This window comes from Oryx dammah, unplaced genomic scaffold (assembly GCF_014754425.2).
Source record: "Oryx dammah isolate SB20612 unplaced genomic scaffold, SCBI_Odam_1.1 HiC_scaffold_7, whole genome shotgun sequence".
Classification (NCBI taxonomy): Eukaryota; Metazoa; Chordata; class Mammalia; order Artiodactyla; family Bovidae; genus Oryx; species Oryx dammah.
In genome coordinates, this window is record NW_024070191.1 from 6,486,352 (window position 1) to 6,510,478 (window position 24,127).

At 38.0% G+C, this 24,127-nt stretch overlaps 1 protein-coding gene across 2 annotated transcripts in view; it reads right to left on the reverse strand.

Moving 5' to 3' along the window:
• Positions 1 to 24,127, reverse strand: part of LOC120865833 (neuronal membrane glycoprotein M6-a) — a 251,422-nt gene that overhangs the window by 117,342 nt on the left and 109,953 nt on the right. Inside the window, exon 1 of one of the 2 annotated variants that reach the window (XM_040243230.1) lies at positions 20,138 to 20,912. The exons of the other annotated variant lie outside the window; for it this stretch is intronic. Coding sequence (XP_040099164.1) covers positions 20,138 to 20,174 — 37 coding nt within the window. The 5' untranslated portion in view covers positions 20,175 to 20,912. Of the gene's footprint in view, positions 1 to 20,137; positions 20,913 to 24,127 lie in introns of those variants that run through there. 2 annotated transcript variants of the gene reach the window in all.

A 24,127-nucleotide genomic window follows, 5' to 3' on the forward strand; every position in this document is an offset into this window, starting at 1 on the left:
AATCAGAATGCTGTAAGTATCACAACCATGATCCTTTTAATCCTTTGCCTTGGTTATTGTCTTCATGAGTTTCTCTATTAAAAAAATGCCTGAAGTCAATATATATTTAGCTTCTCTTTTATAACAAAAGCAAATGCTTTTTGACATTTAGTTATCCTCTATGGAAAGATACCATATTTTCAAAATAGGAAATCACTGAATAGCAAAATTACCTCAATTCTGTATCATAAAATGAAAATTTATGAAGACATGTGTTATGCTATATAATCTTGTTAACTACTGTTTAAGGAAGTCTTTAGTTCAAAAGCAAGAACAGCAAATCCAAAGGACGGGAGGACTTTGCAAAATGATGACGTCATTAATTGCAAAAAAAGACATATTATTCCTTCTTGTAGAGGAAAAGAAGACCAGCATAAAGGTCAACCCTGGGTTGAAAAAAAAATATTCAGATTAATCCTTTAGATATAAAACATTCAAAATATTTTACTTTCACTTGACAATTTATTATATTTATGATAGTTTGCTTTTGTTATGTGTGTGTTTATGTGTGTGTATCTGTCTGTATCTATGAGAGAAAAATAAAAAAGAAAGGAGAAAATAAATTATTAAAATATGAATGTTCCTATTTTCTGGTAAAAACTTCTGTATGTTTTGGACAAGAAATTATACTTTAATCATTCTATTTGTAGACTCTATCTAGTACCTAACAGAATATTGACACTCAGATGGGTTTCTCCTACATAAAATATCGATGAAAAATATGCTTATTTTATAAGAAATAAGTAAAAATAAATAAAATGCATCAATAGAAAATATATTCTACTTAGTAAAGCAACAATCTAACAATGTTCTTACATTACCTTTGACATTATCAGGTTTAAAGAGCATCTCTAAAATTCATAGAAGCATAGATATGGAATTCTAGTGCATTTCCTTAATATTGAAAATAGGAAATTTAAGGTTATAGAGGTGAAATGGTTTGCCACAGGCATTCACCCATGCCACCATCTCAAACACACAGAAGAAACTTTGAAAATACTTTTTTTAATGATAATATAAACTTGATTCTATTCATTCACAATTTTCATCTATTTAGCCTTTCATCCAATGAGCCTTTATCTTATAGTTTTTATTTCTTTATCCCTCTCTGATTTATGCTATCTCAATTTGGCTATCTTTGGATACCAATTACTTTCTGGAGTATCTGGGGCTAGATTGCCTTGGTTTAAGACCCAGCTTCACCACTTCCTAGGTGGGTGACCATGGGAAAATCACTAAACATCTCTGTGCCTTGGGTTCCTTATCTTTAAAGAGAGAATCATAATATCAAATTGACAGAGTTGACGGGATTGGGTAAATTAAACTAAAGCACTACTGGAAACAGTGCCTAGCAAATAGTGTGAGCCTAATAAATGTTAAATGTTGTTACAATTTCTTTTAGATTTACATATGTAAGTCCCAAATAGGAACTAAAATCAAACATTTATCTTGGTCATAGCCCTTCTTTGGAACTTCTACATTCAAGTATTTTTTTTTGAACACTGCAATTACACACAATAACTTAAATGAGAATTCACATATTCAATCATTATTTATTGAGTATCAATTGTTGTACCACTGTACTGAGAATTTTGAATTCAAAATTAATAATTCATGGATTTTATTTGAAAGGGAAGTCTAGCAAGTATAACTCAGTGAGCTGAGTGACATGATAGAAACTTACTGGACCTTAAAGAAGTTCCTGGCTTGTGATGAACGTGGGCGTCTGGCAAAGCTTCCTGAGAAACACTGGTTGAGCTGTGACTTGAATGGTGAATGAGATTAGCAGGTAAGAAAGAACATAACGCAAGAAATCAGGACAGGCCAAAACATATCACAACAGGGCATGCCATGATGAAAGAGTAAGGATTTCTGTGTGTGAAGAATGAAATCTAAAAACAAGGCTAGTGGGTTGGTTTCCCCAGTGTTACAAAGGGTCTGATATGCCAAAATAAGGATAATGGATTTATTCTTACAGGGAGTGAAAGTAATGCAAGTCTTGCAGACACAGAATCCATGGATGTATTTAGTGTGAGAAAAATAATTCTAAATAAAGCAGATAGAAATTAGATGAAGAAAAGCGTAGTGAAGACAACTGCAATAGCTTAAGGCAAGAACTGACGAAGCCTCAAGACTACAACTGAACAGATACAGATGAGACATCAGAATTAAAAGACATTTCTGAGGAAAAAGCATATGGCAACCAATCTGATGCCAAAGAAAATGTGGAAGGGCTTAGCAGTGACCCTTTGGCTTTCAGGTTCTGACATACCAGAGTGACGGGAGTCAAGAACAAAGGAGGCAGAGTAGATCAGAAGTAAACAGGTTCCTGTCACTTGGGACACGTTGTGTTTGAGGCAGGATCTATGGCGTGGCCTCTTATATGGTACTCAGAGATCCAGCCCCATAGCAGTCCTGCCTTTCTGAAATCTCCTCCACTTGAGTAAGGGCTACATTCCTTCATTCATGGATTGGCTATATTTACTGACTTGCTTCTAACAAATAGAATACGGCACACGTGATAGAATGTTGTTTCAAAGATTTTTTTTTTCCCAATTTTTTTTTTAATTTTACTTTATTTTACTTTACAATACTGTATTGGTTTTGCCATACATCAACATGAATCCACCACAGGTGTACTGCTAAGTTGCTTCAGTCGTGTCCAACTCTGTGAGACCCCATAGAAGGCAGCCCACCAGGCTCCATCATCCCTGGGATTCTCCAGGCAAGAACACTGGAGTGGGTTGCCATTTCCTTCTCCAACGCATGAAGGTGAAAAGTGAAAGTGCAGTCGCTTAGTCATGTCCGACTCTTCACGACCCCATGGACTGCAGCCCACCAGGCTCCTCCGTCCATGGGATTTTCCAGGAAAGAGTACTGGAGTGGGGTGCCATTGCCTTCTCTGTCACGGGTGTACACATGTTCCCAATCCTGAACCCCCCTCCCGTCTCCTTCCCCGTACCATCTCTCTGGGTCATCCCAGTGCACCAGCCCCAAGTATCCTGTATCCTGCATCAAATCTAGACTGGCGATTCGTTTCTTATATGATATTATACATGTTTCATTGCCATTCTCCCAAATCATTCCACCCTCTCCCTCTCTCACAGAGTCCAAAAGACTGTTCTTTACACCTGTGTCTCTTTTGCTGTCTCTCATACAGGGTTATAAAAGCACTGTGGCTCTCACTTTGCCTGTTCTCTTCCTGTATCTTTTACATTCTTCATTCAGAAGAACCAGCTACCTTGTCAGGAGGCAGAACTATACTGAGAAGGCTGCAGCAAGATGACTTGTGAGCCACAAAACAAGTGTGCTCTGACAAGTCGAGCCTTCAGATGAGACTGCAGCCATTGGCCAACAGCTGGACTGCAAACCTCTCAATTCTAAATCCCACTCTGTTCTTCTCATGGATATATCCTTGGTATTTTCAGGTCTATTTTATGTGTGGATATTGTTTTAGTTATAGTCTGTATCCACCTCCACATCAAAGTCTCCATAATCTAGTCTGCCTTGTTCAATGACACTTAGAAGAGCGGTTGGCACCGTGTAGTTATTCTAATATAACTATCTATGTACAGTCACAAAATCTGCAGATTTGAGATGACTTTTAGCAAGGACAGGGAGGCCCTATAACATAAAGGAAAGAAAAAGTAACATATCCTAAGAGATTAATAAAAATCCACTTTGATCACCTACGATTTATCAAGTAGTGCTAATCATTTAGATGACTTATAAAAGTTATCTCATTAAATAATTTATCAAGTTCCCTGGTGACTCAGATGGTAAAGAATCTGCCTGCAACGTGAGAGACCTGGGTCCGATTCCTGGGTCCAGAAGATCCCCTGGAGAAGGGACTGGCTACCCACTCCAGTATTCTTGCCAGGAGAATTCCATGGACAGAGGAACCTGGAGCGGTACAGGCCATGGGATCACAAAGAGTTGGACATGACTGAGCAACTAACACTTTCACTTTCACAGAGATATTGTATTTTCCTATTTTATGAATGATAAAATTAAGACTCTCGATCAGAAGCTAAGTCACTGAACCAAAAACAAAGCCAGTATGTGAACAAGTTAAGATTCAAATCCATGTCTAAGCAACTCAGTTATTTCTACCACCTCCCTTCTGACAGTGGAGAGTTTTTCATTACAAACATGTAAAAGCTAGACATGTAAGCCATTTGTCCCATTCTATTGCATGAACAAAGCTATTAGGTTGTGTTTACCAAAAACAGATCATAATTCAGCAGAGCTATCCACACCTGGGAATTCTGGAAGAGGAGAAACATAATTCCTAGGGGTAGTACTGATGGAAGACACAGTCTTCAAGCCTTCCATCTATGCAAGCTGTTTGCTGGCTTGTTTTTAAGCCAATGAACCTGTAATAAGTTCCCACAGGCATTTCCTTCCCCAGAGCATATTGAACTCACCCTGAAAGCTGTTCTGATCCAAAACAAGAATTTCAAGAATTTCTATAAGCTTCTGAACTATGTTTTGTGTATGTTAAGCCTATGTCTTCATTATTTTATAGTAAAACAATCACCTTAGGTTCTTAAACATTTTATTTTCTGAAAAATTACCTGAATTTGATTTCATATTCCATAACAATGAATAAAAATTGCAATTACTTCATTTCTTTAAGATAATTTATGTATATTTAATAAGAAAATGCAAAACAACACACAAATAAATAACTCCATAACACACGGTAATAACTGAGATTTCAAGTCATACTTTTTGCTTTTATTTTGTCAGTAAAACATAACTTATGATCTTAGTAATAACCAATATTTACCAACAGTGATAACCAACTGATCCAGCTAAGTTTAGAGCTGGTCTTCATGGGATCTTTCATGATCACTGACACAAAATTTCATTTATATTTGTTAATTAGCTAGTGAGGATGACAACAGCGTTAATACCAGCAACAGCTCTTGGCAGTCAGGTGTGACACGGAATCATTCTCCTCAATGATTGAACTCTCATGCCCACTGAATACAAGACAATTGTTTTATTGGTACACACACAGCATTTTCAGTAACTGTAGGTTTCCCATCTCAGTCAATTTTGCCCATCAATCCACGATTATAATTTTCTCCTACAGTTACTGAACAATCCAGATGGAAAGCTGTATATCATCACACATTTCACAAAACTTTTTGAAGCCTTGCATAACAAGAATTTATGCAGATGATCACAGATTTCAAAAATCTGTTTGATTTTCAAAAGCAAAATGTTTGAATTAGTTACCCAGAAAGTTCTAATTTTTAATGACTGCCATTTCTAAGTTTTTACGTAGTTACCCAGAAAGTTATTTAAATGACTGCTATTTCTATATTTTTTGTCTCAGACTTCATGATATCTTTATTTGGATATATATAAATTATAAATCTCTGTTGGGAAATTCACCATGAGTTTTACCCAGTAGAAATAATATACTAGACCAACGGCTCTCTATGTGTGGTCCCATGACTAGCCCCTACAGCATCGCTTGGAAATTGTTGGAAATGCAGATTCTTGGGCCTTGCCCCAGGCTAACTAAATCATAAACTTGAGGTCAAAGGAGGAGGGGCAGCAACCTATGTTTTCACACACCCCAATATAGGTGAGCATCAAGCAAAATAAGACTGAGAACTACTCTGCTAGACTATGGTCCTGCTACACTTACAAAGACACATAACACATAACATAATAAAGACACATAAATCCCAAAGGCCCCCAAATAGCACATCCATTGCAAAGTACAGTTAATAATGATTCTTCTCTTACAAGTTATTCAATCCTAATAGCTTTAGGCAAAATCCTCACCTTATCTCTCCCAAAGGCTGCTATGTATCATTTAACAATTTTTAAGGAAGCTCAGTTGTTTCAACTTGAGATTATCTTTAAACCAAATGTTCTAATGGTGCTCAGTTCACCACTTAAGGTGAATAAAATTCTGTTTATGACATTTATAATATAATTACATGGGTGTGGATAAACATTTTCTTTCAGTGCCATTGCATCTAACTAGCAAGACAGAAGCCCTTGGTTCTGGAAAGAAGGAAACTTGAGGAGCACAGTGGATTAACAATCAGTGCATTTCCTCAGAAAAGCAGTTTTACCAAGGGAAATATAGAATGCAATTTTTACGCCGCTCCGAAAGAGGTATTCAATTTTTTTTTGTCTGGCAAATCCTCAGCTGTATTCCACATAAAAGAAAATGAAGGAAATTGGAAATCATTGCCAGAGGCTACTTATAAGCAGAAAGCTCAAAGATTTCAATGGCCTCATACATAGTTGCATTTTTTTTTTTCTTTCTCATTTTGCAAAATGGGAAACAACATTATGCTTTCCCAACCATGCCCTCTAAATAGCTCCATCAGGCTCATTGCCAGCCCCTGGAGACCTTAAGACAGAGTCCATACTTCTCTTTCCTTAGTTCCTAGGGGCCTCTAGCCAGCTCACTTCTCTTGACTTTTACAGGCATCAGTTCTCCTCTGAAATACACATCATTTCTTTTTTGGCACAAACATATACCCACTTCTTTAATGTTTGAACCACTGTCACTTCTTGGCAGTAGCACTCAACGATCTCTTCCCAAACATCAGATGCTGAGTTGATGGTCCTTAAATGTTCCCCGGTCACCCTATAAACTACTAGAAATTGCCACAAACCTAAGAATCGGCTGAACACAACTTTGGAACCTCAGCTTATAATAAAGACTGATGTTAGTGCAACAAAGTGAAAGCACATAGAGTACAGAGATAATATTGACATTTTTATAAATAAAAGTAGAATTTTAAATAATGTAGTGAGTGACAGGGTAGACAGAGTGCCACGGATACCTGTGAAAGGCATCTAGGTGTCACTTTAGAAAGAGAACATTTTCAAAAATACACAAGCAACCCTTAGTTGAAAGACATGATGAAATACCCTTTCCATAAGGATAGGATTCAAATATATTTTCAGGTTTAGTTCTTTTTTCACTCAGCTTGTTATGGCATGGCCTTTTAAGTGGGATGGATTTTTTAAAATAATAAATTCTAAAAAGATTAAGAAAATTTTGCCTCAAATAATGTCATCCTGAGACTACAAAATTTTAAGCTTTATAGATTTCTAAGTGGTCAGGAAGCGGTTAAATAATTCCAGTAACTGCATAACTTGGGGCTTCCTAGGGGGCACTAGTGGTAAGAGAATCCACTTGCCCATGCAGGAGACACAGTAGACAGGGGTTCAATCCCTGGCTCGGGAAGAACCCCTGAAGTAGGATGTGGCAACCCACTCCAGTATTCTTGCTTGGAAAATTCCATGGACAGAGGGGCCTGGTGGCCTACAGTCCATGGGGCTGCAAAGAGTTGGACACAACTGAGTGAATGAGCACACAACTGTATAACTTGTGGTAAATAATTCAGCATTTTCAGAGACTTAAGGGGAATTTCAAATTTTACAAAGTGAAAACATAAATAGCTAAAAAGAATATTAAAAATACAAAATAGAATTTAAATTTGTAAAATAAAATTTAGAAATAAATCATACTTGTACCAAAACCTTTGTTAGAGAAATAAATTGCTTTATTTAATCAATGTATATATGGGCTTCCCTGGTAGCTCAGATGGTAAAGAATCCACCTGCAATGCAGGAGACCTGGGTTTGATCTCTGGGTTGGAAAGACCCCCTGGAGAAGGGAATGGCAACCCACTCCAGTATGGCTACCCACTTGCCTGGAGAATTCCATGGACAAAGGAGCCTGGAGGGCTACAGTCCATGGGGTTGCAAAGAGTTAGACTTGACTGAGTGACTAACATTAGCACTTTCAATCAATATATACTAACCTGAGTTCAATTTCATAACATGATTTTTAACATTAATTATGCTGAATGTAAATCACTTAACTTGGGGATGGGACTCTCCAACATCTGGGCCAAAACTGCTCTGAAACCATGAGCATCCTGTAGTAAGATCAGAGGCATCCAAGTCTTTTCCATCCATTCTCACTTTTTCTCACAACCACATTTAAAAAATTAACAGATAAAATTCTGCATCTACATAAACTAAAGGGCATTCCGTTGTTTTCCAGTGCTGTCCTGCATTATCGTGCACCCGAAGCCTAAACTTTAAAAAAAAATTATTATTCAAAATTACTGCTTTCTTATATTTCTAAAGCACAGAGAGTAAGACCTCTTCATCGAAAGATTCTGTTTCATCCACAATAAGCTCTAGTCATGGTAAGTGAGGAGTATTTCCACACAACATTCTGAGTTACATTCGATATTGAAATGGCACACAATTCTTTATCCCTCAAGGACCACAAACAGTCCTATAAACTTATCTTAGATGATATTTTTAAAAAAAACTCAAAAAGTGGCATTCTCAATTTGTGGGAGCTGAGACTCCATTGGTCATGCCACGGGTATGGAAAATGATCTTTGGAGTTTCATTTAATCCAAAGAAAAACACAGCAGATATTCCACCCACTCTCTAGAGGAAAGGACACGCCATCTACTCTGAGGCAGGCAGAGTAAACCACAGATCCAAAAGCAGTATGTTGAACAAGCCCCTAAAGTACCAAGTTCACACAACCTCAAAAGTGAGAAAAGGTTAGCTTTGAGTTACATAAGAATAAAACAATCAGGTTTTAAAGCTTTGCCAATTTTTGCTTAAAAAGGTAAAAAGAGCACAAAATTAATGAGCTCACAATGATTTGGGACAAAAAAACTATCATGTCAATGTATGGCAAAACCAATACAGAATTGTAAAGTAAAATAATAAATAAATTAATTAATTAATTAATTTAAAAAACTATTTGATAAGCTTACTGTATATTCCATGTAGACACGCAAACCTTAATCATGTCATATCACATATTATTTTTCTATTTTCTATATAGGAATGATGAACACATTAAAAAATTTCATTAAGGTAACACACTGATAGTACAGACATATTGAAGTGTCATTTTTTAGAACAAATTGTGTAGTATTAGAAATTCAACATGACCAACCTAATACATCTATAATATAGTCAAATATGTCATAAATCACCCAGGAGACACTTAAAATAATTTTTTTAATACTTAAAGACTGAAGCAAAATGAACATATGTCAATAAATAGGAGGAAATGTGCCAATAACCTGATACAAATGGAATGAAGTGGCCAATGAATCTGATTATTTTTAGTAGAGCATATTAGAAGAAAAAAGTACACTCTCTGTTTTTAATCTATTTTAAAAATTGTGCATGGGACAGAGGCCAAATAAATAAATAAGGGGCTTGAGAAAACTAGGATTAAAGAATATGGGTAAAATTATACAGAAAGTGACTTACAGGGAAGGAAAAGAGCCTGTAGCAAAGTCATCTGTTCTGGAAACCCACAAGTTATTGGGGTTATGACAGTTGACTACAAAAATGACTCAGGTCTCTACATGCTTAAAGTTTGTGGAGAGAATCCAAGTATATGGTCTCTGAATTCCATATCTTATAGTTTACTTACAACTTTCTATTGTGGATGGTGGAGTACAGGGATTGAAAATGTTTTATGTTCAGTTATTGTATGAGTAACATTCAAAAGTCATCTTATTGTAAAAGGATGAGTTCTTTTAATTGATGAAAAATTATAATAAAATTTCTAAAGTATTAAATGAATCTGAGTTTAATAACATACAGGCTCTACTGAGGACCTTCGGAACGTCTCAAAGTCTGTTTGCTTTTAGTGGATAAATAATATTCAGTGTCATATCTGAGAGTTCCACAGCTCAGACAATGTTCAATCCTTTCTTTTTAAACATTGATTCTAGTAGCAAAATACTGAAAGATGTTTTATCAAAAATATAAACAATTCTTTACTAGCACTGAAAAAGAAATTTCCAGTCTAAAATTCCAAAATTTGTATTTGTGCTTTTATTATGGGGGGATGGGGGGGGGGGGGAATGCTTTTTATAACTAGACACATTTTTTTTTCTTTGAAATGAAGACTATCTCATTTCATTAAGTTAAAATCCTCCTTGTTCTCTGGATATTTATATAAGATTTTCTTCTAGCTCCTTTTAGAGTTTAGTTTGAATGAAATAATCATTGACTAATAGTGTCCATAAAATCAAAGAATCTTTGAAATTATTAATTAACATATACATGTTCACATTAGATACTTGATATGAAATGCTAAGAACAGTGCCAAGAAAGTTAAATATTAGTTATTATATTTACTATTTTTCCACAAAAAGTAAATCACATTAATAGGCAGTGAGCTATGTTTCAGACATTCAATTACTAAATTGAAGTGCAAATTGGCATGGTATAGACTACTATGAATGAAAATGTATATCCACTGGTACAGGAAATGTGGAAAGATGCCTCAGAAATGGAAAAAAATGACTAAGCTTTCAAGGAAAGAGATTTGATCAGATACTATTTCTTTATTTGAATTCTTTACTAGAACTTCTCATCAAATAACAATGAAAGAATATAAACAATTATAAGGTTTTTCTTCCACGTTTTACATTATTAAGAAAAAACAGCTCATTCATCTTTCAAAGGATCTCTCTAATGGAGAAAATAAATTGCATTTAAAAGAGAAAATATTTACCAAAACACTAAAATTTCTATTATTAATTAGTGGGAAATAATAACTAGCAAAATGTTTTAATTCTCTCACCTTTACTTGTGAATAAAGTAAAAACACACAGGCTCCATATTAGGAGGCAATGTGAACAACATGTTTCATCTTCCTAAAATCATTCCCAGGGATCGATTCCACAAAATGGCTTTCTTTTGTAGAGGTAAGTGTACTATAAGATTATCACTTCTCTGGTGATAGAAATTTAAGTCCAAAAACATTAAGCAACTTAAACAATGTGCTCAAATGTCTTTCTTTGGGGAATTCTGGTTACGTACAGTAGTAATGTTCCGACATGTTGACATGTCTTAATACTTTAGGAAAACACATCATTTATAACAATAGGATTTTTTTCCTTTTCTCTCTGATCTCAGACTTGCTCACATTGTAACTTAATTCCCCAGTAAACTATATACTCAGGCCCTACTAAACAGACTTTCATCTGCCACCAAAGGTAAATTTTCCACTCACAAGCTAAGAGAAACAGCTATCTTCTGTTTTTCTTTCCTTTTGTTTTCACAGAGCAAAGAAAGGAAGTTTCTTTCAGATTAAGAAAATCTAAGACAATGGACACCATTTGAGCAGAAAACACATGGGAAAACATGAATTATTTTTATAATGTCAGCTCATCTACAGCTGTGCCACCTGTTAATATGGATGCCATCCAAAGGGATTCTGAAAATAAGCCAGGCAGTCTGCCTTCGATGGATGAAGAAGAAAACTGCCAAGCATTTTGCATGCTAGTGGCAGTGGGGGGTGGGGGAGGCAGGGAGGCTGTTAAGTGTAGAGGACAATGGAGGCCAGAATTGACAAACCAGAGTCATTTCCTGTATCCTAGGAATCCCACATGTACCACTGCCTTTGAGATTCAAGAATAATTAATTTCTAAGAAACAAATTTTAAGATTTTTTTTTGATGTGAACATTTTAAAACTCTTTATTGAATATTAAAATATTGCTTATGTTCTAATTTTTTGGCCATGAGGCATATGGGATCTTAGCTTCCTGACCAGGGATTGAACCTGCATTGGAAGGTGAAGTCTTAACTGCTGGACCACCAGGGAAGCTCCCTCTAAGAACCATTTTGAAGTCATCACTCTACCTACATTCTGCATCAGCATACCATAGCCATATCTCAGTCCACCATACTGTTCGAAGTTTCCTTAAATGTTTAAGATCAAGTTTCAGTTCAATTAGTTAAAGACATAACTATATTAAGCACTTTCATTTTAAAGTGAGGTCTTCCCTGGTGGCTCAAATGGTAAAGAATCTGCCTACAATGCAGGAGACCCGGGTTCAACCCCTGGGTCGGGAAGATCCCCTGGAGAAGGAATTGGCAATCTACTCCAGTACTCTTGCCTGGAGTATTCCGTGGACCGACGAACCTGGCAGGCTACAGTTCATGGGACTGCAACAAGTCGGACATGACTGAGTGACTAACATTTTCCCCCCATTTTAAAAGATGAATACACTCATTCTAATGATATGGTTGGACTATAAAGAAAGCTGAGTGCTGAACAATTGATGCTTTTCAACTGTGGTGTAGGAGAAGACTCTTGAGAGTCCCTTGGATTGAAAGGAGATCCAACCAGTCCATCCTAAAGGAGATCAGTCCTGAATATTCATTCGAAGGACTGTTGTTGAAGCTTTAACTCCAATACTGTGGCCCCCTGATGCAAAGAGCTGACTCATTTGAAAAGACCCTGATGCTGGGAAAGATTGAGGGCAGGAGAAGGGGACAACAGAGGATGAGATGGTTGGATGGCATCACCGACTCAATGGACATGAATTTGTGTAAACTCTGGGAGTTGGTGATGGACAGGGAGGCCTGGAGTGCTGCAGTTCATGGGGTCACAAAGAGTAGGCTGCGACTGAGCGAATGAACTGAACTGAACTGAATGATATGGTGAAGAACTGACATATACCCTCTGTCCTAACGTGACAGTGTTGCTTGTGTTAGTGAGCATGCGGGTCTCAAAGACAAGTAGCACCACAGTTAGAAAAAACATAATTAGCCACAGAATCAGTGGAAATAGAAGATGACAATTCTATTTACATTCTATTCTAAAACATTAAATCTAAACTACAGAAGTCACAATAACCAGGGCAATGCATAAGTTCTGGGAATATTTACTAAATTTTATGAGATATATACGTAATTTTGCCCCTTGACAGGCATTTTATAACCACATTTCATAACAACATGAAGTTAATTTCTGAAAGTGCAGCAAACACTAGTAAAGCACAGCTGTCAAATCACAGGACACAGTTTTCTTATGTTCTTTATAAAATCTGAATCTCTAAGCTTCTTCTAGCTTTTGTCCAAAGGCAGAGATGGCATCTGATGATGCTTGTTGAGAATTTTGTCCACTTAGTACTATGCAAGGCAAACTCCCTTTTTCAAGGGTCTACGGAGCTGACATCCAAAAAGCAAAAGGGGGCTAATTAATTCCTCCATGTCTGTGACTGTTTAAAGCTTTCTGATGTTATTTTCCTAGTCTCAGGTCTTTGGATTTCAATGTCAAACCATTGAGGATTCCAATTCTTTTAATAAAGCAGACATTTTCGACTCATGCTGGTTCTTTAACTTCTCTTGCAATGGTTCTAAAAATATTTTACGACCAATGTTTACTTGGTAAGTTTTGGGGTGAACTAATCAAATTGTCAACATCCACTGGATCATGGAAAAAGCAAGAGAGTCCCAGAAGAAACATCTATTTCTGCCTCATTGACTATGTCAAAGCCTTTGACTGTGTGGATCACAATAAACTGTGGAAAATTCTGAAAGAGATGGGAATACCAGAACACCTGACCTGCCTCTTGAGAAACCTATATGCAGGTCAGGAAGCAACAGTTAGAACTGGACATGGAACAACAGACTGGATCCAAATAGGAAAAGGCGTACGTCGAGGCTGTATATTGTCACCCTGCTTATTTAACTTTTATGCAGAGTACATCATGAGAAACGCTGGGCTGGAAGAAGCACAAGCGGGAATCAAGATTGCCAGGAGAAATATCAATAACCTCAGATATGCAGATGACACCCGTATGGCAGAAATGAAGAAGAACTAAAGAGCCTCTTGATGAAAGTGAAAGAGGAGAGTGAAAAGGTTGGCTTAAAGCTCAACATTCAGAAAACTAAGGTCATGGCATCTGGTCCCATCACTCTATGGCAAATAGATGGGGAAACAGTGGAAACAGTATCAGACTTTATTTTGGGGGGCTCCAAAATCAATGCAGATGGTGACTGCAGCCATGAAATTAAAAGACACTTACTCCTTGAAAGGAAAGTTATGACCAACCTAGAGAGCATATTCAAAAGCAGAGATACAACTTTACCAACAAAGGTCCATCTAGTCAAGGCTATGGTTTTTCCAGTGGTCATGTATGGATGTGAGAGTTGGACTGTGAAGAAAGCTGAACGCCAAAGAATTGATGCTTTTGAACTGTGGTGTTGGAGAAGACTCTTGAGAGTCCCTTGGACTGCAAGGAGATCTAACCAGTCCATTCTAGAGGAGATCAGCTCTGGAATTTCTTTGGAAGGAATGATGCTAAAGCTGAAACTCCACTACTTTGGCCACCTCATGTGAAGAGTTGACTCATTGGAAAAGACTCTGATGCTGGGAGGGATTGGGGGCAGGAGGAGAAGGGGATGACAGAGGATGAAATGGCGGGATGGCATCACTGACTCGATGGACTTGAGTCTGAGTGAACTCCGGGAGTTGGTGATGGACAGGGAGGCCTGGCGTGCTGCGATTCATGGGGTCGGACACGACTGAGCAACTGAACTGAACTGAACTGAATTAATCAAATTATAAAAATAAAATGATGAGGGAAAAACTCAGAATTGCCCAGGATGCGTTCGATAGTAGTGGCAAGGTGATGGTTAAGTATACAATGAGTGTATGTTTGGTTCATTTGCCACTTAGCAGGTTAAACTTGGGAAACAGTTCTTAACATTAAGTCCCTCTATATCAGATTCCTAAAAGGATCTAGACATCTGTTTTATTTAGAGGTCCTTTGATGGCCAACAGAAACTCACTCAGATTAGCTGGGGGCTGGGCAGCACAGTCACTGCACAGACACATGGAGGGATAAAGAGACTCTGCACACACCGAGAATCATCTCCTGATCTCAGGAGAGGAGACTCATTGACCCAGGCCCTCTTTCTGGAGTCAAAACTCCTAGGTCATAGGTTGCTGGCTCACCTGGGGACTAGATGCCCTTGGTGAAGCTGTTTCACATCTGGGCAAAAAAGCCAGAGCTGGTGATAGGGAACAGCCATGATTGCTGTGCTTGGCTGACTAGTGCTGCACTGGGTGCAGCTTAAGTGGAATCACTAAGAAGGGGGTGTGGCAGGCAGGTCACGTTGGCATCTAATGTGATGCGGGGTGTATTTGAAAGTCAGACTCTGGCCTCCTCTGTCTGACTGTATCGAACCCCAGCTCTTTCTACGTGCTACTCTGAGACTTTGGTCCAGTTAATTAACCTATTTGATTTTTAGTTTTCTCAGTATTAGTACCAACAAAGGTCACGGTGACAAGTCAATGAGGTAATCTATGCTAAAGTCCCTAGGCCACCGTCTGGCACCGAAATCACAGGGTAATTTAAGTTGACCAACATCATCTAGTATCACAGAGCTGAAGCCGACTCTCTTCCCATTTATTACAGTGGTGTCTCTCTCTTCTCCACGTCTGTCTAAGGAAGGGTTCGGCTCCAACGTCATCTGGCAAGGTAGAAATAACCCTAGTCAAGAAAAGTTCTGATACAGGAGCTGCAGACAAATACTGTTTGACTCTAGGTAGGAGGTACCCGAAAGTGAAGTGAAAGTGAGCGTCACCCAGTGGTGTCCAACTCTGCGACCCCATGGACTATACAATCCGTGGAATTCTCCAGGCCAGAATACTGGAGTGAGTAGCCTTTCCCTTCTCCAGGGGATCTCTCCAACCCACAGATCGAAGCCAGGCCTCAGCACTGCAGATGGATTCTTTACCAGCTGAGCCACAAGGGAAGCCCAAGAATACTGGAGTGGGTAGCCTATCCCTTCTCCAGAGGATCTTCCCGGCCCAGGAATTGAACCAGGGTCTCCTGCATTGCAGGCAAATTCTTTACCAACTGAACTATTAGGGAAGCCCTAGAATAGTTAAATTCATAGAGTTAGGAAGGACACTGGTAGAGGCCAGCGGGTAAGCGGTAGGGAAGGGGAATGGTGACTTAGTGTCTAATGGGTACAGAGTTTCAGTTTAGGAAAGTTAAAAATTTGGAAGATGGATGATGGTGAGAGCTGCACAATAATAATGTACTTGGTGCCACTGCAAAGTACAGCTAAATATGGTTAAACAGTATGTTTTAGGTATTATGTGACTTTTACCACAATAAAATTTTTTTTAAGTTTTGAAGATTTTATCAGCCCATAAATATAGTATACATGCTTTTCTGATGTGTATCCTTTAATGGGGATATGTGTGTATACATGTCCATGTAAAGTGTATAATTATGTCAAATATAATTGTACAGTGTTGTTAATTATGAGACAGACATTACAACTAAACTGGGAAAAAAAAAAAAAAAGATCTGTGCACTGTCCTTTCACTGAAATACTCCTGCCGGTTTTAGTAAGCTAAGGAGATGCTGATGCCGTATGTTAGTGGTGCCGGGCCAAGGATCAGTGAGGATCATTAAGCAGTGGCCACATGACGGGTTGTTGAGATAAGGAAGCCGGGCTGTTCCCACCGAGTTTGATCTTCTGTGTCCTCAAGTGACCCAGTCTTTCAGGGTCACCAAGGATTGATTCTCAGAGGAAGTCAGTGGGGGACTCTGTTCAACCAGAGAAGTTGGTAGGTATTAATATGCTGCTGGTTAATTATGCTAGAAAAACATGGTGAATAACACTGAGGCTGGGCTGATCAAACATTCCTGGTACATGTAGTTTTAAGGCTTTGTTTCATATGATGTTCCTGTTCCAAAAGGAAATCAATCAGGTTTTGGCTGCTTGGAACAGTCCTGCCAATTTATGAAGATTTCAACTTGCTTGCTCTTCCCGTTCATTGCTCCTTTCTTTTTATCTCTCTATAACCACTCACTTGTTCTAATCATTGATTCAGCAGTGACGATCTCTGTGTGTGAGTGATAAGTACTTCAGTTGTGTCCAACTCTGAGACCCTATGGATGGTAGCCCTCCAGGCTCTCCTATCAATGGGGTTCTCCAGGCAAGAACACTGGAGTGGGTACCCATACCCTCCTCCAGGGGATCTTCCTGACCCAGGGATCAAACTCTCATCTCTTATGTCTCCTGCACTGGCAGATGGGTTCTTTACCACGAGCGCCACCTGGGAAGTCCTGACATTCTCTGTGACCTCTCCTAATTCATAACGTGTTCACTGAGGTTATCGACAAAGCCACGGTTAGTCACTTGGTGGGCCATAGAAACACACATTCTCACTAACACACCAACGATCAGACACCCTCAAATCATTTACTTCTCTTACCAGAGGACTGGACAAATGTTCCAGGCATAGTTAAATATCTATAAGTTATAAATGTATACCTTTTAAATCTCTGTAAAAAGGAAAACACAGGTCTTCATGCACTTTGTTCAACTGTCCATGGTAACTGAAGCCCTTGTTGTTAGATCTGGTGACCACGTATCTTGATGTTTGCTGACTGTGATGCTGGCTTATGATGGGTGCATGTAAGGGCCAAGTTCAAAGAAGCCTCTTTTGTTTTCTTTCTTGTCTTTTTTTTCCCCCTCTGATACCAGAACACTTGCTTTGATTGAACTTGAGATAAAATAACTGATTTCATTTAGAGGGCATGTTTTACAAAAAACATATTAATATTTACTTAAAACAGTAGACTCACTCTCGGCACAATAAGACACTCACCTTTGGGAGGTTGGCAGACATGAATGGAGCAATAGATTAATGACCCACATTTCAGTTTCACACCAAGACAGGGACTCACTGAGCATAACGGCTGGTGAAGTCACCCCCTTATTACTGTTCTCCTCCCGAATTGAACACATAGAGTTAAATCAGTGCAAATATCATAGGATTGTTTTCAGTGCCTTTTATAGAGTAAGTGGAAAAGGGAGGTCTCATATCGAAGAAAAATACCTTTCTTATGGAAGATCTTTTTAAGTCCTTAATTATCAACTCTCTTCTTTTTTTTCCAAACATGTTTATGAAACCACCAACTTCCACTTCACAAGGAAGTTTAATTTGGAAGACGACATGACTAAACATTGACATGAATGTAAGTCCTTGAAGTATGTAACAGGAAAGAACAGATTTAAATAGTTAAGAAAGGACAGAAAAGCCTCTTTCAAATCCAAGAGAATTCTCTGATATCTGAATTATTATTTAAAAAATCCAATTTATGGGAAATAGGATAACAGTTACTGTAAAGTGTTGCCATCATTTAAGTGGATGGATCATTAAATCTGTCTACCTGAACTCTTGAAAAATCTCTAAAGATTTTTATCTGCTTGTCAAGGAACTCCAACTTAGATTTCATCACATTGCCTCCTGCTCCCACACAAGTAGAAAGAACATTTATATTCAAATATAACAAACTTAGATAGGAAAGGTGTCATAAGCATAACTGAAAGGAATGGAAGACCAGGAATGAAGAAAATTAAACCTCTCTTTCTTCAGTAAGAGGAAAAAAAAGCTTAACCACAGATATCTTACTTCTGTATCTCAGTATACTTATAGATCACTATACGACATTTAATTTTATTGTTTTCCACTGCTGTTCCTAAACAAAACATGCACATCTCTGGTAAAAAGAACCCACTGGGACAGGAGCAGGTGCTCGTCACATCACCACTACCCCGACCGCAATGAAGGAATGATTTTCAGTGGTGTTATTGGAGAAAAAAAAAAATCACAACTAATTACATCATTTCTCTTGGTTCCTACATCCACCAAGGCATGCTCAAACATGCTCAGACATACTCAACCTGTTACCACAATCCATGATTTATCTCAAGGTTTCATTTAGTGTAATGAATATCATTTCTCTATTTAAAATGATAAACTTCTATTTCCTTAAATAGAATGACTGGCCAAGAAGCAATCTTCTCATGTGCTATAACAAGGTATTAACATAAGGCATTTTATTCCTAAAATAAGTTAATCAATTGAGAAGCCTTTTAAGGATGAAAATCACCAGGAAAATTTGCCATTTCATATCACTGATGAATACTTAGGCTATTAGTTCACATAGTAAAGGTAGTTGAGGATGTTACTTTTTTTTCATTTAAAAACATATCATATGACATCTATGTAGATTATTGTGTTTCTGTTACGGAGTATCATAATCAACTGTGCTAATGTCTAAAATTTGGGTACTGGTTTATTGCCTTTCTCTATTGCTTCTATGAAACCTTTATTTATGGAATGTCTCTGGTTATACATATGTGAGTACGTGTATGTGTGTGTAAAAAAAAACCCAGCAAAGCTGAAAGGTTCAAAATAATGAAAAAAACAAAACACTGTACTTCCACTCTATTTTATCACATAAACTAAAATAATGCATTTGTGTACATTCGAAATCAAATTTGATAGCTGAATCTTTTCCATACTGCTCTTAAATATAACCTTTAAGTAGTTTTACCTGTGTTACTGTTTGCATCCTAAGAACACAAGAGTATTTGCTATAACATTACATAAGCCTTGAAGAGACAGGAGAGAAAACGCTGCCAATCCTGGGGTAAAAGCCACAGTTTACTCCAAAGCTACCCCTGAGACACACAAATGCTAGAGTGCTGGAATCATTTAAAATTGCTGATATTTGGCCATTTCAACCTCAAAAAAACTGACAATTTCACTTAAACAGCCAGATATACCTAACAGGCTTAGCAAATGCATCTGACGATATCCTCGACAATTATTATGCAGAAGTTGGTAACAATCAACTCTATAGAAATGAAAACCCTAACATCAGGCGTATGCTCTGAAAATTTATGAACCTTTGCTCCATCTTTATTAAAACTCAACTGCATCCATGCAAAGAAAAAACAGATTCTTTTTTTTACAAAGGTGCACCAATGAAAATAAATAGCCTCTCTGTCTTTGTTCTATCAGATGTCCATTCAAAGGTCGTGATTACGGTCACATCGCCAGATTTTCAACTACAGCTAGCTCCCAATATTGCATTTGTGGCTCACACCAGGAATCCCTTGACCCAGCTCGACAAGCGTGAAAACATGAAATAAATGAAGATTAACAAAGACAGGTCTAAGGGACAGCTTGCACCAACACCGCAATGCCCTCATCACTAATACTCGACTCTGCATCGGGGTACTTAGATCTGAAAGATTTGCAAATAGTGACAACGTTCACGCCAGACATGACTGCAAGTGGGGCACAGGCTAAAGGGGAAATAAAAAGAAATGCCTTCCAAGAGAGAAACATTCATTAACCTTCCTGGCAAGTATCTAAAGCAAACAAGGAAACTGCAAAATAATGCCTTCGTTACAAATAAACCCTTTCGAGCACAGTACCTTTTTGTGTCTGCCCCTCTTCCATATTCTCTTCCATGGCTACCTTTCTTCAGTAGAATCTGGTACACGGAATTAATCAAAAGCTCAATTAGATGGAGGAAAAGCAAGTGATTTCCTTTTTTTTTTTTTCCCCTGGGAAGCTCCCCCAGCAGTGGCTTGGGTAAGTCCTCGGAGCTTAGCTCAGGCTCCCTCGCGCCTCTTGTTTGCTTGGAGACAGGCTGTCAAGTGCAATTTCATTCAAATTACTCTTCCGTGAAGATTATCAATTTTTCTTCTCAAAGCTGCCCATTGTGTACCCCTGCAAGCAGGTATTTACAGCAAAGAGCCTGAGAATTTTGGGGGGAAATTTGGTCTGAATCCCAGTGGCAGAGACTCTAGGACTCGAAAGCCTTGCTTTGCATTTCAAATGGGGAAAAGAAATTGAGGTTTGTATTGAAATCTGGGCTTTAAATGGGAAGCAGGCTGAGCTGGGAACAGATGGAGGGGTGTCCTCCTAACAGGAAGCAGACCACCAACCCACAATTCCCCCTCTCTGCCACCAGAGTGGGAAAGCCCAGCTCCCCGTGGGTTCTTTATGCTGCAAGCTTGCTCCTCACCCAGTCAGATACCTTGTGAAACTGCGTTTTCCTGTTCTCTCCTCCCCAAGTATCTGGTTAATTTGATTTAAAAGTGCCAAGACAGGATGCAATTACACCATCTCAGGGTTTATCTCTAAGAGGTTATGATGGAGAGAGGACTTGCAAGCTCACAGCTCTCAGATTTAAACAGATAGAGAAGTATGGTTTTCAAAAGAAGGAGTATAAAGCTTTAAGCCTGAAAGATATGTTTAAGTCATTATTTCACTTCAGAGCCACGAGACTCTTAAAGGGAAGGGAGAGTAACTGAAATGTCTGTAGAAAGAAATTGATGGATGACTTTGTAATCTATCGTGATGATTTTCGCCCACAAAAACTGATTTGAAATGGGAATCTCTTGAAAGGGAATTGCTTCAGAGGGTCGTCATTGGGGAAGCAGAAGGAGCAAATTCTAGATAAGGAACGACAGGATAAGCAATTTATAATGGGATTCTGCAGTCTGATTTGGAATGCAAATCACAACACTGCAGTCTGGCAATAAATTAGCATTTGTACTTCAGTCTAGTGAGTGACAGGGCATGATCCACCAGTCTCAATACTTCACAAAAAGTAGAGGAAGAAAATAAACAGTACCCTTTTCCAGGGGGCATAAACCTTCCCAGAAGATAAAGGGAGGAAGAAGCCTTGTCTCCGTCTCCATCTTTTAACAAGCAAGCACACAGAGATGCACACATATGTGCACACACACAACTAATTCCTTACCTTTCATGAAAAATAATTTGCCTAAGCACCCACAGTATAAGTTTCTCATATTACAGCACATATTTAACATCCATTATTTAAAGTGGGTCAGTAGCATGTTCCATATCACCCTCGAAACCAAGACAAAAGCCACTCTTGAGAAGAAAAGCAATTCTCATACAACATTCACTTTATTTCTCATTATTTCTCCTAAAAGAATGTTTAGCCTTCTCACTTCTATGATCATTCACTATTTTATTTTCTCTAGTCAAATAGTTTTAACCCAAAGGTAAATATAATTCAAATAAATCAAAAACTCATCTCCTCCGAATAGGTTTCCATTTGTATTCAAGGGTTCATGAGAGAGCTGCTTGCTCAGGGCACGGACTGAAGAAGGAAACCAGGAGGGAAATCAAAGAGGCGAACCAGAGCAGCACCCCTGCTTCCACTTGTCCCCAGGCTGACATAACCTGGCATACAGTCAAAACCGAATGAAGCATCACTTCTCATTAATATTCTCTATTCATTTAATTCCACAGGAATCATCAGTGAAACAAACCACTAACAGCAGTAGGAAGAATAATGTCACTTGAAACTTTCAGAGCACTTTCCAATCCAAATGACAGACCTGCACATGCGTTAGCCCATTTGCAAAACAAACAGGCGAAGTGCTGCTTTCTCCCCATTTTATGCTGGAAAAAACTGAGACTCAGGGAGACCCAGGGACTGGACCAGGAAGCAACCAAGTAAGTCTGAGATTCCATGTCAGCAGTTCCTCGCCTAATGCTCTGAACCATGGGCAGCTTTATCCCCTCGTGAGTGTCTTCGGCACCTTCACAGGTCAGACTCAGTCCACAGTTTCACCCTGTGAACCAAGGGGAAGATGTGGAAGGGAGACAAAAAGAAAACTGCAAGAAATCTTCACTGGGCAAAGGTAGATGGAAAAGTTACTGTAACTTATTTCCCTTCTGGAAACTTTGCAACAGAGCAACAAATTCCTATAATGATCAACCTTTTTGTTTGAAGTAGACCTTTTCATGCACAAATCTTTAAAAGAAGACATTAGCAATTTATGCCAATTTTTCAAATACACAAAAAAGCATCTCTAATCCAGGCTAAAAAGCATCTTATGAGGAGAAACAAGCATGCACACGGCTTCCTTATGGCAATCACTTCTTGGAGAGTGCAGATTAATATTTTTAATGTAGTAAAATAGATATAAAATGCACCATTTTAACCCTATTTAAGTGGACAGTTCTGTGGCATTAAGTACATTCATGCTGTTGTACAACCACCATCAACATCCATCTCCAAAACTTTTTCACTTTCCAAAAGGGAAACTCTGACCCATTAAACACCTTAATTCTTTCTCCCCCTGTTTGAGGGCAGGTGAGTTTCTGCGGCTGATTGGTGTGTTTAGAATAATTTTTTAAAGTCTTGTTTTCATTTAAACCAAATCTTTTGAACAACCAAGTAATTCAAAACTGTTTCAAAAAGAAAAAGAAACATAGTTGTCATTATTGTATTAACCTTATGAATTTGAAAATATACTTCCATGAACCCTAAGAATTGGCAATTCTCTGTTTTCTAGATGGTTTTTTTTATTTAATTTTTAAATGTCTTTTTTTTTTAAACCATTTTGACCACATTGCATAGCATGTGAGATCTTAGTTCCCTAGCCAGGGATGGAAACCCATGCCTCTGGCATTGGGAACACAGAGTCTTAACCACGGGACAACCAGGAAAATCCCTATGTTGGATTTAAGACCTACAAGTTGAAATGACGAGACATCTCATCTAACATGCTTTCCATCACATCACATTATGTTTGCCACACTCTATTTTCAGTAGATTAAAACATATAATATTTTATCAATGGGAGTTTAAAAACATGGTACTAAATGTTAAATATGATTTCCTTTTCAAATATTACCTAAGAAATATTTGTGAAATATACGACTTTTTCCCATGTAAACTAGAAGACACAATTGCTCACTAAATCTAAACCTGTTGTGAGAAGATACTTTGCAAATAATACATCAGATAAGAAGTTAATATCCAAAATATGTACAAAACTCATAACTCAACAACAATAACAAAAGAAAAACCAATTTTTAGAGGAGCTGGATTGATGTTTTTCTAAAGAAGACATACAGAGGGCCAACAGGCACATAACAAGATGCTCAACATCCCTAATCATCAGGGAAATGCAAATCAAAACCTCAATGAGATGTCACCTCACACCTGTCAGACTGGTTATTATCAAAAAGGCAAGAAAGAGCAAGTGTTGAGAAGGATGTGAAGAAAAGGGAACTCTTACACACTGTTGGTAAGAATGTAAATTGGTACAGCCACTATGGAAAACAGTAAGAATATTCCTCAAAAATTATGAATAGAACTACCATATGATGGTTATGAACTGCATATGAACTTATATGCAGAGTACCTCATGTGAAATGCCAGGCTGGATGAATCACAAGCTGGAATCGAGATACGTAGGAGAAATATCGACAACCTCAGATATGCAGATGATACCCCTCTAATAGCAGAAAGTGAAGAGGAACTATTGAGCTTTTTGATGAGGGTGAAAGAGGAGAGTGAAAAAGCTGACTTAAAACTTAACATTCAAAGAAATAAGATCCTGGCATCCAATCTCATCACTTCATGGCAAATA